Source organism: Porites lutea, chromosome 12 (assembly GCF_958299795.1).
Source record: "Porites lutea chromosome 12, jaPorLute2.1, whole genome shotgun sequence".
Classification (NCBI taxonomy): domain Eukaryota; kingdom Metazoa; phylum Cnidaria; class Anthozoa; order Scleractinia; family Poritidae; genus Porites; species Porites lutea.
The window spans coordinates 18250790-18265408 of record NC_133212.1 but is presented as its reverse complement, the minus strand read 5'-3'; the positions used below and the strand labels follow the sequence as shown (position 1 = coordinate 18265408).

The 14619-nt window shown below is 41.2% G+C and overlaps 1 protein-coding gene across 1 annotated transcript in view; it reads right to left on the bottom strand.

The window, feature by feature from the left end:
* Positions 1-3140: 3140 nt before the first annotated feature.
* Positions 3141-14619, bottom strand: part of LOC140953814 (low-density lipoprotein receptor-like) — a 12476-nt gene continuing 997 nt past the window's right edge. The window contains exons 2-11 of the mRNA XM_073403196.1: positions 14605-14619; positions 14078-14368; positions 13106-13300; positions 12469-12612; positions 10540-10674; positions 8572-8947; positions 7444-7835; positions 7116-7297; positions 5025-5369; positions 3141-3954 (exon numbers count right to left, since the gene is read on the bottom strand). The exon at positions 14605-14619 is cut by the window's right edge and continues 318 nt beyond it. Of these exons, the coding sequence (XP_073259297.1) occupies positions 3796-3954; positions 5025-5369; positions 7116-7297; positions 7444-7835; positions 8572-8947; positions 10540-10674; positions 12469-12612; positions 13106-13300; positions 14078-14368; positions 14605-14619 (2234 nt within the window). The 3' untranslated portion in view covers positions 3141-3795. The remainder of the gene's footprint in view (positions 3955-5024; positions 5370-7115; positions 7298-7443; positions 7836-8571; positions 8948-10539; positions 10675-12468; positions 12613-13105; positions 13301-14077; positions 14369-14604) is intronic.

The following is a 14619-nucleotide window of genomic DNA, read 5'->3' as shown; positions in this document are numbered from 1 at the left end:
TGATCTGAGGGGAAATAAAAATTACTTCGAGTAAGTGGAAGGCTCGAGTTATCGGGGGTAAACTGTATTTCCCTTTGTTTTAAACTCAAAATTGACCCACAACATATCCATTTTTCAGTCTTAGAGGCGAAAAAGGTATTTTAAAATGTCCTATTTTCCTAAACAACGTATACTAGAGTTCTCATTGAGAAGGGAATTACTGCCGGTAGTTGCGATGCTAATAGGACATAGACAGTATGTAGAACAGTTGAACATGAATTATCAGTTAATAACTTAGACTTGTTGAAATTATGAAACACTCAGAGCGAAATATAGAAAATGAACCGATGACAATGACAAATATGCTTACATATTCAGATAACTCGCTAAAGTTTCAATATGATTTTGTAATTCATTTAATAATTCACTAAAGTCTAAAACGACAGCAGCGCCGGCTTATAGGCTGTTTCTTCATCGAACAATCATCGTACATATGACGAGAAGAGTTGCGAACAAATAACGTAAAGGCCAATACTTGTTTATTCACAGGTCAGGTAGACGTACAGCACATGCCGTTCACTTATGTAACTTTATTCCTGATTCCCTAGATAACAAACTGTGTGGCAAAAGAATACTGGCTATAACTAATCTTGAAACCTAGAATAAAACAAATAAACCAAAAAAAAATGTTCCGTACAATACTTCTTGAACTGTTATTACCGTTTAGGCCGTTTAATGAGACAGCAAACATCCGATGGCCCTATAATTTCTGCACAGACCTTACATGAGAACAAGACAAAATGGCGGGTTGCTCCTAAGAGAAAAATAGGCGCGGCAGCTAAGCACTGGCTTAAACAAACCGCTGACTGCAGAGCGCCGCAGTCACAGATTGATTGAACCATCGAACCATTGAACCAAAAATCTCAAATCGCTCAAGAATATGGTCTGCTGCCGGCTGATGCCCGGCAGCAACAAAATATATCATGAAAGCTTCATCGCCAGAAAAATTCACATGACGTCAAGGCGGACATATTGGTGTTCCAAATTAATCCTGTGGGAGTTGAACTCTTTTCTAAGTAAACATCTTCTACTTGTTCCAATAAATTTGCATAGATACCGGCCACTTAAGGGCCTGTTTACATGGAAGTGGGGGACCCCAGGTAGGTGTGATAACCCGCTTAGTTGGTGTAAAAAAATAACCCTCCGTTACATGCAATCATCCCGCGGTGCACATTTTGAAGATTATTGAATGGTCGCTAAGCACTCAAACAAGAAAAATGCTAGCAAACCTCATGTTTTGGCGATTAATGCACTTCTACACTCACGTGCTCCTCTTGCTACAACCTTCAGTGCTGTGGCTTTCTATTGCTACCTTTAATAATGATGCAAAGCCACCGCCAAAATGAATTCTGCGCGAATTTGATGTATTCCGAATCCGACCCCGGCTAAGCGGGTTACCCCACCTTGAAACGTTTACATGGCAAACTTTGACCCCAGCTGACAGTGTTACCCGGTCTGGCAGACCGGGCTACCCGCCTAGGCGGGTAACCCCACCTATCATGTAAACGTGATCCAAGTAAAACGAGAGATTATATGGACAGACCGGTTACCCCATCTAAGCGGGTTCCCTCACCTACCTGAGGTCCCCCACCTCCATGTAAACAGGCCCTTAGTGAAAACGCTCGATGGACATGTGCACTTGAAACGTGAACCTTTTCATTACAGAAAATATATGAGAGAGAGATTTTCCTTTTATCGGGAAACAAAACCTTTTCCAATTCACAAGCTACTTTGCATTTAGTTATGATCACACCTCTTGTTTTTAAACGTTCTGTGGCATGAGAAATCTGAAAAATTCAAATTTCTGTTAGGTTTAGCGAATATACATATATATATATATTTTTTTTTTTTTGGGGGGGGGGGGGTGGGGTGGGGGCGGGCTTTGGGGCGTCTGTACAGTAGAAGGCGTTTGTTAGTCAAAAGGCTTAGCGGAACCGAATTCCGTTTTTTCACTTTGCAGTAGTGCATAAGTGTCACGTACCTTACTTTGCATCCATTCGAAAAGATCCAAAATCAGTCAGTAGTTCCTGAAGAACTGGGTACGCTTTTAAAACTCTAAATGAGTCCGTATTGCGAGTAGTTTTCTCTCTTTAGGTTTATCATGTATGCACAAGTGTCATGTCTTTGGCTGCAATGATACTTTGTCTAGATCCATCTATCAACAAGCTTTTCAACTGTTGCAGCTAATTGTATTGGTTTCTAGCCATTTCTCAACTGCCTCTAGGTCCCTCTTTGATGTAGGTTCAATATCGCTGGTACTCCAACCAGATCTGTGTGTCCATGACAACTTGATGACGCCATTACTATTTTTACATTCCTCAATTTGCGGGAAATATCTTACCTGCGCCAAAAACGGAACTAAGCCGAAATCTTTGCTCTGGGTCCCCTCTGGATTTGAGTACGCGCCATGATTGGCCTGTTAAAAAAAGCCATTGTCGATGTGCCAATCAGGTTGAAGGGAAATTCGAAACGCATCTTTATTAATTCGTTAGGGAGCTTGAGGGCTTTTAGAACGCCGTGACCAAGCAAAAGATGAGAAAGGCGTTCTAAGCGCGGGAAAAATAAGCCTTAGTTTTGCGACGTGAGGTCTGACCCGCGACCCGGCGGGTTAAATCAATAGTGTTTATTTTGACAACAATAAAACTAAGATGAGATCGTTAAAATATAATGAAGCCTAAAACAATTATGTTGTTAATGTGCTTGGGAGAATAAATAATTGTACGAAGAAAATATGCAGCACAATCCAACATTTTCCCCTCGTCGTAAAATAAATTTTCTTTAACAAAAATCCGGCCGAATGTAAAGCAGATTTTCACACGGAAAAACCTTGTAGCTGCACTTGATTCTTGTATAATTCGGGGGGCTCATATGGTGTTATCCTGGAAGCTTTTTCCTTTTTTGTCAACTTTTTCTTGGCCTTCGATTTTGATTCATGGGGATCAGGTATAAACTTAAACCAAAATAATTCTTAAAGACACGGTGATGATTTTGGATGTCTTTCCCATTGGTAAAAATTGTTAGAGATCACTGACCTAAAGTTAAATGACAACAACTTACACCTTTACATATATACCACAATTAACATTTTTGAAAACAATGAATTCTTTGACTACTTTAATGCTGATAAGTTCGCAATCGCTGAATGAATTTATAACATATCTTACACAAAACACATTTTTTAAATCTCATTTTCTCATTACTATCATTATTCTTTTAGTACCGTAGATTTGTTACCATACTATTTTCAGTACCCCCAATTAGCTGAATGTAAACACATTGACAGTTGAATTAGTTGTTATAGTGTGGTTAAGGAGGAGCCCATTTTAAATTAAACACGTTACCCTTTTAGTTGAGAATAAAGCACAATCAAAGAAAAACTCGAGTGTGTACATGAACACAGGGTAGCTTACGAGTGTGCACATGGACACAGGGGTAACTGAAAACGTTCATTTTAGTGCCGGACAGAGTGTACTGGTATGATGAGCTTCTCTAAACCGAGTAAAAAGGGCGTTAGTTTCCACCCTTTCATTGCAAACGGTAGCTACAGACTCTGGGAGGACTCTAGGATTTGTCACTCGCGTTATTAGAAAGAGTTCACGTGTAAGGGTTTCTGGAATGACGAAGAAGAGGCCCTTCAACGATCTAATCCAGTCCTGAACAATAAACACACTAGATAATACTAGTGTTACAAATAAAAGTAACGACTGGAATTCTTTTCCATCGTCGTAATTTACTCGTTACTCAGGATGTTTTGCATCAGCTCGTAGGATGCTGATGATAATTGACTTTCGCTTCGTCTCCTACAACCGTCACTCCGCCACTTTGTTGAAGCTCCACGTTATTGGTATTATTCATATGAACTGTATTCATCATGTTCACTGTATTGTAAACCACTACATCTCCCTGCACCTGAACCTAAAAAGAAATATTTATTTTTACATTGCGATGGAAACCCGGGGGTGGAAATAGTGTGGTTTAATTTTTCAACCGTTGGCCTGCCCTGAGAAGATACAGCTGACATTAAAAGATGACTGTAGTACGGTGTTTGCCAGACGCTAAAAAGTTAAAACGACCTCAATTAATGTAGTCACCGTAGGGGGCGTCTATTAGACAGGGGACGTTTATTAGAGAGGGGCCTCCAATACAATTTTAACAGTGTAAAGGGGGCATTTATGAGATAAGAGGCGTTTATTTGGAACTGGGCGTTTATAGAAGGTCATTTACGGTAACTATGAAACGAACATTCGCGTGAAGATGTAAGGAATTTAGGTCGCTTTTCAAAAATTGGTTTTGTCGTTCAGGTCGCATCATAGAGCGGTTTTCACTTGACTGTCGAAAGGGATTGGTTTTGGTTTTGGTTTTGGTTTTACTACGCCCTTTGGTTGGCTAGTGTATTTACTTTGGTTTTGGTTTTACGACAGTCAAGTGAAAACCGCTCTAGTAGCCTGGGACCAGGCTCCGCAGTTGGGAGAAAAAGGCCAAAAAAAATCGGCGAGCGAAGCGAGCCTAGCGGTAGACTGGGGAGGGGGGAAAGGCGGGCGCCACCCTTTCCCCTCCCCATAAGCGAGACTACCGCTCGGCACGCTTTGCTCGCCTATTTTTTGGCCTTTTTCTCCAAGTGCGGAACCTCGTCCCAGGCTACATCATAGCCTCTTCTTTTTTGCTCCGCGATGTAGTCTACAGTATTCAAGCGCTCTAACCCTATGTTCTATTTTTTTCACCTGGTTAGCTCTTCATATTCGCTAATTATCTTTTATTATTTTCAGTTAACTTGGTTTATTACTTTCAAATGTGTTTCGATAACTGTTGCTTGTTTACACTTCAATGTTGGGTGTCAAGGACAAAAGCATTTCTTTCCACTGGGAACTAAACTCTGTTATCATAAAAATTTTTCGAAAAACAGATGTACTGTATACGTATTGACCACCAACGGTTTGTCACTTGGTTGCAAACCAAGAATCTAAAATATATTTCGCCTGTCTCACCTGAAGTGGCAAATCCTCGCTGACTGCGCATGCTCCTGTAGACTCAGCACTACAAACTTGCTGGTTCCACTCAGGTGACGCATCAGTCGTATTATCCACTTGCGGGTCTGCATGCATGATAGGTTCCATCTCCGGGCTGTTAATCTTCTTTCTTAACACCATGCGAAGCACGTCTGGCAAACCTCTTTGTCTTGACCACGAGAGGAATTTCTTAACCGCGGCACCCCCAAGGAATAAGACAAGAAGCAGCGACAAAGCAATCAGCAGCCAAGTTGGTGCAATCCAAGTTTCATCTTTCTTTTCTTCCTTTTCTTCTCCTGGAACTGACAATCGTCCCTTGGGAAACTGAAAACAAAATTTACGCCAAATTTTGTGGGTAAAACCAATTGTATTATGGGAAACGTGAAGGGGGGTGGGGGAGGTAAATAAATAAATAATTTATTTGTCACTCCAATTAAATCGTGTTTTCAGTAACACTTTACAGTAAAAAACTATGAACATATAAAAACTATCCTGGCTAGCTTAAAAAGAGTCCAGGTATAAAAGGTTCTATGATACTATAAAATTATCCCAAGCGCGACTCTCAAGAGCAGCCTTAAAATTCATCAAACTATTCACTTCCTTTAGAGTCCGAGGTAATTCATTCCAAAGCCGAGCGGCTTTGTATACAAATGACCGCTGACCGGTAGCTGTTCGGAATAGCGATACATCCAACTTGTGTCTAGTACTGGGAGACATCTAACAAAGAATTTACCGCGCAGATATGCTGGAGCTAGTCCGTGCACACATTTTTAAATGCCATTACAGCGTCTCTGACTTCAAGTTGCCGAGCAACTGGTAACCAATGGAGTTGCTTTAATATGGGGGTGATGCCGGTGGCAACCCTAGCGGCAAAATTTTGCACTTTCTGAAATCGAACAATGTTTTTCTTTGTTGTACTAGCCCAAACTGACGAACAGTAATTAAAAACATTTTACTGAAAACCAGAGAATTTATAGTGGTCATTAGCGTTTATTTATCAAATACATGTTTTACACGATTTGTTTGACACAAGCTAGCTGTACACTTGGACTCTACATCATGCACATGTTCATTAAAACTTAGGTGTGCGTCAACTACAACAACGAAATCCTTCGCGGAATGTGACGGCCGTATTTTCTTGCCAAGTAAGGTGATGCTAAAATCCTTCGGCATGCATGCTGGCATCTGCGAGGTTCCTAGTAATAGCAGCCTAGTTTTATCTGGATTAATAAGAGAGCTATGCGTGCAACAACAGGCGGCAATCTCCTGGAAACGACAAGTAGAGCTACGAGTTGTTGACGTAGCTCTTCAGCACCCTAGATGTTAAACAGGCCAGGTCCCAATATCGACCCCTGAGGAACGCAGTGCGCTACGTTACGGGAATCTGACAATTCACTTCCAGTTCTCACAGACTGACTTCTATCTGTCAAAAAATAACCTAAACCATTACACTGCATCTCTAGAAACACCCAGTGAACGAAGTTTTTTCAGCAGAAGTCCATGTTCGATACTGTCGAACGCCTTTGATAAATGAAGCAGCACTGAGGCTGTAACTTGCTTTCGATCCATCCCGTCAAAGATCAAATCTGTCATAAAAGGGGGGTCGCATATAGTAGGGCTTCAATCTCTGATGAGCCGTTTTTGTGGCTAACACTTCAGTAACTGAAGTTAATTAGCTGTATCGTACATTTTTAGGAATTTTATCCCTAATCGGACGTAGAATCTTTTGACACGTCTCAAATGTCTTACGCTTAAGTACAAAGAATACACAAAAAGCTACTGGAAGGATCTGGACTGTTTGTTGAAGATTTTCTTTAAATAAAAGAAATCCTAGATGACGTATCTTAAAACAAACTGGCGATAATATGATCGGACGAAACTCAACGTAACGTAGCTGGAGCAGTAATGAACAACACTTTGGGTACGTACGTACGAGATCGGATCGAGCGTCAAGGCCAAGTAATAAAATCACGTGCGACATATATGTGAACACATGGGAATCAAGTCTTGGGGCATTTACGTGGCAGTTCCAATAACTTTTAGTAAATTGGTAATATTACCAACACTTACCATTTCGCATGTTTTCCCATCTTCTCCAAGCCTAAACCCTTCCTCACAGAGGCATTTCTGCTCTGTTGGGTGTAGCAGATTTAAACATAAGTGCTCACAACCGCCATTCCTATATGCACAAGTAGCACCTGGAACAACCGTACCCATCGTTGTCACCTTCGTCGAAAACGAGTTATCATAATCTGCAACAGGACATAGTGTCTTAAGAGATATAGGGTCTTTTCACACGGACTCTGTCAGTTTGGCAAAGCGAAAGCAGCAAAAAGGCATGTGCCAAATCTGCATGTGCCCCCACATTGAGTACTATTTCTACCTAGTCTTTCTTTACCTATTTGGAGAATTTTTAATCCCTTCGGCTTGTTTAAACCAGATACAATGACCTCCATTCCAGTTCCACTAGATTTGTTGATGCGTAAAAGAGCCTTCTTTCCTAGGTCAGTCCAATACACATGCTCCTCAAGGATATCTAGACCAAACGGACGGTAGCCCGTGCGTTGAAAAATAAAAGTCGTACTTAAATCACTCAGAGTGATAACCCCTATAACGCCGTATCCAGCTAGGTCTGTCCCTGCACAGTAAAGTTTGTTGCGTGTCTCGTCGAGAGCCAAACCATTTGGGACTAGGTTACTATCACTAATAAAGAGCGTCTTTCTTTTACTCCCATCCAGCCTTGCTCTTTCGATTTTCGGCTTCCTACCGCCCTCGGCAAAGTACATGTACCTGTAAGAAAAAATATAAAAAATTTCCTCTAGTGATGGCCAGTATAACAACTGACCTAAGATTAGTAACCTGTGTATAGCCGCCCCCACCTCCTCCCTCCCTTTTTTTATTGAGGGATCAGTCAGTTCGTAGGGAAACTCGTTAACTACCCAAGATGAATGCAACTGTCTTGAAATGGCAGTTCGTTTGGCGAAATGTAATTACAACATTTGCACGTAAAAAGACTTCCCGCATGAAACCCGACTGTGAGACCTCCACGCTAGTTCAGTGGCACATCCGACAGAAGGCTAGAGATCCCAGCAAGTTCAAGGTCGACGCACAGAGGAGACGGTTTGAGAAGAGCTACTCCCAACCTGTAAATAATCTCCTGAATCACTGGAGGTCGGCAAGTCTTATTTCACACACTCTTGAATGAAGACAGCAGGCCTAGGGATGCACAAAATACTTTCCGTACGGTGATCTAGCAGACTTTGCTATGACCAAGGGCTACTGCTCGAAACGTCGATCTTTTGAGTCTTTTTACCGCAGTCAGTTGACTTCATCAAAGTATTAGTTGGTATACTTAGTTTATTGCGTACATTCTTTGAGCAAAAAAAGACATGTTCAGTCTGCGTATGAACATGTCATCAAGGGCTAAGAGGCGCGTTAATATTCGAGCCAGGGCTCCGAGTAAACACAGTATGCGGCTCGAAAGGGTTACATAACATTGGAAAAAAGCCAAACTTTTGATACTTACCCTTTACTAAGAACAATAGCTCTCGGAGATTCAAGGCTTTCGTCTATTAGCTTGACAGTTCTGTCATTTGTTAGATCCCCAACATAAATTGCATCTTGTAGGGTGTCTGTCCAGTATAATTTATTAGCCGGTTCATCAACAGCCAGACTCGCCACTGACTTGACATCATCAGGACGAAATTTTACTGCCTCATTGTTGCCATTATGTCGAGATAACTGGTATATACGTTTCCCGTCCGACCAGTAAATCTGGGACGGTTCTGATGGAAAGTCAAATGATAAGACATTCTTCTTGGATATGCGTGTCATCCTTGACTTGTTGCGCAGGTCAATTTCGTATAATCCATTCTGTGATCCAAAACCTAACAGGGTTGTATCTAAATATATGGAATAAATGATGAACGCTAAAATTCGTATTAAATGCCGATTTGTTAAAATAATTACTAGATAGCTGGTTTACCCACACAGCGAGTGGTAGAGGCAAACTGAAAATACAAAGCGCATAAATCCTCTCTTTCACCTACCAAGTCGCTAAAATCTGAAATTCACTTGAACCCGATCTGAGGAAAGAGAACCTATCCAAGTTTGCAAAGTCGATTGAGAATAAGTCCTTTTATTTCCATTTTCAATCTTGCATATTAGAATGCGTATTCATAGCAATTTTTAGTCACCTGAATTCTCATACGGTGACATTTGCAGTTGTACATTTAAGCCCATCATTAGGGCTCATCGGTATAGCCGTCAGGCCGCAGTAGGACCAAAGGCCGTGTTCAGGTGCCCTTTAGTGCCGAGGCGAGTGCAAACAATGCTGTAGTTACGTAATGTGCGCATCCTTGCAGTTATCTTAACCCGATCCTAGAATTCTACATCAAACCTCTTATTGATTTCAAGGCTCATGGCAATCGCATTCCTGAACCTCACTTGCCTCCATTTTTCTCAATTTTCCTGCAGCAGCGCGTTCTCAACTCGAGGCGACTATGTCTTGAGTGATGGGAGATGGCCTTCGTTTATCAGCGAGTTGTTGAGAAAGTTGGAAAACAAAACAAAAAAAAGGAGAAGAAGGGGAGGGGAGGGGAGGGAAGAAGAGAACATTTTTTAAAATCTGGTGAATCCTTTTTTCTGCTACTATGTTGACAAGCTGTCAACCTACGAATGAAACGGACCGTCAAATATTAAGGGATGTGTAACAGAATCATGAGGTCTGTGGACAAGCGTTTCTCTTTATCATTCCCTTCCTGCCTTTTTTTGCTCTCATTACAACTTTCTCATCCAACTCGCACGGGAACACTTGCTACACAGGCTATATGTTTATGACGTCCTGCTAGTTATTAGAGAGTTTTAGATCCGAGTTTACCGCGAACCTCTAACCGCGGTTTGCGGTTACCCGTTTGCGGTTCGACGTTCAAACATAATTCGATTTAGATTGGCGGTGGATTAAAGAAGTGGATTCTGGTTTATTTTTCCATTTAGAAATAGTAGAAATATCAATCAGTGAAAAGAAAAGAAATTTACGGTAACACTGGGTTATCTAGCAGCAAAGAGCTGTAAATTCTTATATTAGTTCTTCTTGCAAATTTACGGCCGCCATTTTGAATCTGCAGCCATGAATGGCACTTGAATCAAAATTCAATAGGATTTATCAAATTTCGCATTTCGCCCGAATTTGTGCCTCTGTTAATCGATAAAGACTTGCTTCACAAGACTTTTGTATCATTACGTGGGATAAAACAGGAATTATACGCTAAAAGCTTTCAGGTAAATGACATACGTGAAAACCTACCTCCCCACGTTGAAAACGCACGTTATAAACCTCAAAAGTGACGCGAAAGACTTGTCACGTGACCTCCAGCGGTTAGAGGTTCGCGGTAAACTCGGATCTAAAACTCTCTATTAACGCGCTACTACGTCAACGTATGTGGCTTGTACCGGCTATTACAGTATTACGTCATAGGTGCAAACTAGCCTTTACCTTCTGAGCTGGGAGGAGGGCAGTCAGTCTCATCGGAGTTGTCCCCACAATCGTCATTATCATCGCACTTGAAGTTCATGTTTGCGCATGCGCCATTTTTGCAGGTAAATTCATCTGGCTGGCATGTCCTTTTGGCTGATTGCATGGATACAAGAAGCACAAGCAGGAAATCAAATTTCAACGCGGACACAGGTAGGAGTCCGCAAGACTACTGGGAGTAGCCTGACTGTTTAAAACTAAAGGTCTTGAGTGACAAGTCCGGCTGTAACGCAGGCTACCTTTCATTTATACACAGATCAAGTTTTCTATCACGATTACCTCGATTCAGTATACAACTGTTCGAAAAAACGTTGTCGCTTGAAAAGTATAAACCATAAACCACTTTATTAGAATTGCAAATTTAAAGTTCTTTCCAGAAAAGTTTACATTATCGAAGCTTTTCGCGACGATGCATTCCAAAAGAGGTCAAACGATTTCCAGTTTCCTGGCGATAAGCTCACAACTTCATTTGTGCAGGGCACATCAGAGAACTCTACAGTTAAAGAGCGCAGCCATATCATCAACGCACACTTGAAAATGATATTTATGTGGACGGAATTCATCGCTAAAAGCAATTCTTATCCGCTAAAAAGGCCCCCAACACAACCGGAAGAAGATGTTTGTGGCCGTTTTGTTGCTAAGCAACTGCAGACAACAACCAGATATATAGAGGATATTACCCGGTGGAGAGTAGCCTGCGTCGCTTCTCTCCACCCGAAAAGCAAAATCTGCGAACCCGAGCGGCAAAGGGGCGGCTATACACAGGCTACGTCCATTCAATTTCGAACGGACGATCCATCGCGCACGATCTTGCGAGAAGTCTCGCGAGTTAGCTCCTTTATTGTAGGAGCTAAACTGTGATTGGCTAATAATGTCTTACCCCGCGGAAATCGTTTGGCTGCTCGGTTTCGCAAACGTTACTTTTCGAGTGGAGAGAAGCGACGACCGTAAATACGTCTGTGTCTGCAGGCTAGGTGGAAAGAAGATTTTATTTTAAGTTTGAGGGGAAAGAACTATATCTCACGAGTAAGAGCAGGCAGCGAACGTGTGAAATATTGTTCTAGCCACTCGAACATAAAATTCATATATTCTCCGGCACCACCATGTAGTTCTCTTTTTGATACATGGACTATAAATATACTTGAAAGAGACTGAAAAGCTGGGTTAAATGCAGATACTGCTATTTCTTAATACAAATGCTGAGCGTAATACAAAATTACAAAATACTTGTACTTCGTGGAATTCCTTGTCGTTAGACACAGACAAACCATAGTTATTGCCTCGGAGATATCATTCGACACTTTGAACAAAAGCTCTAACAAACAGGACTGATAAATTCTTCCTCATAGCAAACACAAATTCTTTGTGATTGTTCCTAGGGAGTTATATCCGTGGACGTCTCTCGCGTAGCAAATTTTGAGAAATTCTCTGAAAATCTTAGATCACATAGTCGTTTGCTTGGGTGTTTTGATTCTCTTGTTTTTCAGAAAACGCACTACATTTGCTCTACCACAACGAATCTTTCGGCCCCTATTCGTAACTTTTCCGAACAACAAACTAAGCAAGTTCATTCAGCAAAGTTTGAAAATGATTCTACATCGATTGCTCTAGTTCCGAGTGATACACTCCCGTCCATATAATAATTAGATTATATCTTACGGTGTCCTTCTGGATCCACGCGCGAGGTAAGTTTCGATAAATTTATAAACCTCACAGCGCGGGGTCTCGACATCGCTTGGTGAGGATTAAAAAACATGTCGCATCTAAGTGCAAGCAGCTATTTGAGAAGGGGACAAGTGTTTTTTTCTACATAAATATACTTTATTCATCTTTGCGATATTGCATCTCATAGACTAGAAATTGTTTATTTACAGCCTATATCATACTCACCACAAGACTTTTCATCTTCTCCTTTCCTACAGTCCTTGTAACCATCACAAAGTTTACTTTTAGGAATACACCGGATAGAACCCTTGCATCGGAATTTATCCACTGGACATCTTCGCCGTCCTCTCCGTCCCTTCCTACCTTGTACTGCGGCAAAAGATTATCCGAGTAACATAATTGTTGTCTAAAGAAGGCTACAATGAAATAAAACTCGGAAAACAAAACTCTTTTAATGTCTCCAGTTACCCTGCATCCTAATCTATAGAGAGCCGGCTTAACTGACAGACGACCAATAACATCACGACGTAACTGACCAATCAGATCAATAACCAGAGTATAATACCATCAACTGACGTGATACAACTCACTTTGACTCTGAAGATGACTACCGCACAGGTTGTCGAAACGTCAGTCACTGTCAACAACAACAGTCCTATTCAGGACTACGTTCACCCGGACGATCAAACTCAACCTACTTTTGAAATGACTCCTGGGTTCAAACCTTTCACATAAGCTAATCAACCCTCAGTCTCCTTTGAAGTCAAACGTGCGGCCCCTAATAGTGCAGAAAATGTCAGGTAAATCCACTAGTTAAGAAACACCTGCGAAGACATCTAGATCAAGTAGAGAAAATACTTACGGCACTTTTCCATAAAAAATGCTGTCTGCAGTATTTCAAAGCTTTTGCATCTTTTTTTATGGTTTGATTTTCTGGTGGGGCAAGCAATCTCATCAGAGAAGTCCTCACAATCGTTGACACCGTCGCACCTCCAGTTCATCTTTGTGCACTTACCGTTACCGCACCTAAACTCGTCTGAGCTGCACGTCCTGTTGGCTGCTTGGAAAAACAAACTGAAATTACATAACGTATTTAAAATTTGACAAAAAAGTAAAAAAGCACATATACGACAGCGTGGTTCAGTGTCGGGAACTTAATTTTGGCTGACTGACTGGTGGTGAATGCTGGTCTCGAATACTCTGACTGATGGAAGGAAAACTTTAACTGTAACTCTAACTCGACGGGCGAAACGGCTTCAAAATGTTTCCAATGAACAGCAAACAAGACTCAAGTAAGCCAGTTTTCATGAAAATGTTTTGAAAGATTCATCCAAGATCACTCTTTACTGACCCGTTTAAATCAAATTTAAAGAAAATTCCAGATTTCATCTACAAATAAGTGCAAAACAAACAGTACCATGAAAAAAAAATTCAACGAGATTTCATATGAATTGACACATCATGGAATTTCTTTCACAGATTCAAACTCTTAAAAAAGAGCCACCCTGTACCACAGGAAAGTACTTCTTAGTAGCTTTCTATTTCTACTACCACTGAAGAAAAGACCGCGCTGGAGAGTAATTTTCAATGAAAAGAGATAGGATTAGGATTCTTTTGGTTTTGGCCTTAGTTTTGGATTTCTAGCCTTGGACTGAGCTCGCCTCCTGCCTGGTATTTAAAAAATCCCTATCCTGATATCTGGGAGGTTTTAAAATCCGCTAAAAATAGTTAAGAAGGTCAGATAGAAAATTGAACTTTCATTTCAACGTAGAATTTGGTACTTTTGAGAAAAACGGATCCCTGAACTGAAAGAGGAAAGAGAAACATGACCAACCTCGAACTTCCAGTCTTATCAACGGTCCTTGTCGGCTCGCCGCCATGTTCTCAGCGACACATTGGTAGTCGCCCGAGTCGTTTGCTCTCACACCCTTTATGATCAGCTCCACATTCTCTGCGCTTTTAGCACTCAAGCTTCTGCCGCAGGAAAAGAAGAACGGCTCGCCATTTTTGTACCACGTGATATTCGGTGGTGGAGAACCAACTGGAGGCTCGCAGCGAAGTCTCACAGTATCGTTTGAAGCTGCCACGTGAAGTAAGTTGACCTTTCCGAAGTTCCGGCGGAGAACTGCAAGACAAAACCAAAATTCATCAGCGACTTGTAATCCTTCATTGGAAAAATTTATGCAAAGAGCTAAATGAAGGCCAGGCTTTATTTTTGAAAAATCACTATTACACTAGTATTTTAATATTTTGGTCCACAAAAATTTACTGACTACATCCACCAGAAACTAGCGCCTTTAATTAGTACACTTGCTCTCAGAGAGTACTGTTGCAGTGATACAGCCCTTACATAATACTCACAAGCTTTCATCAAAG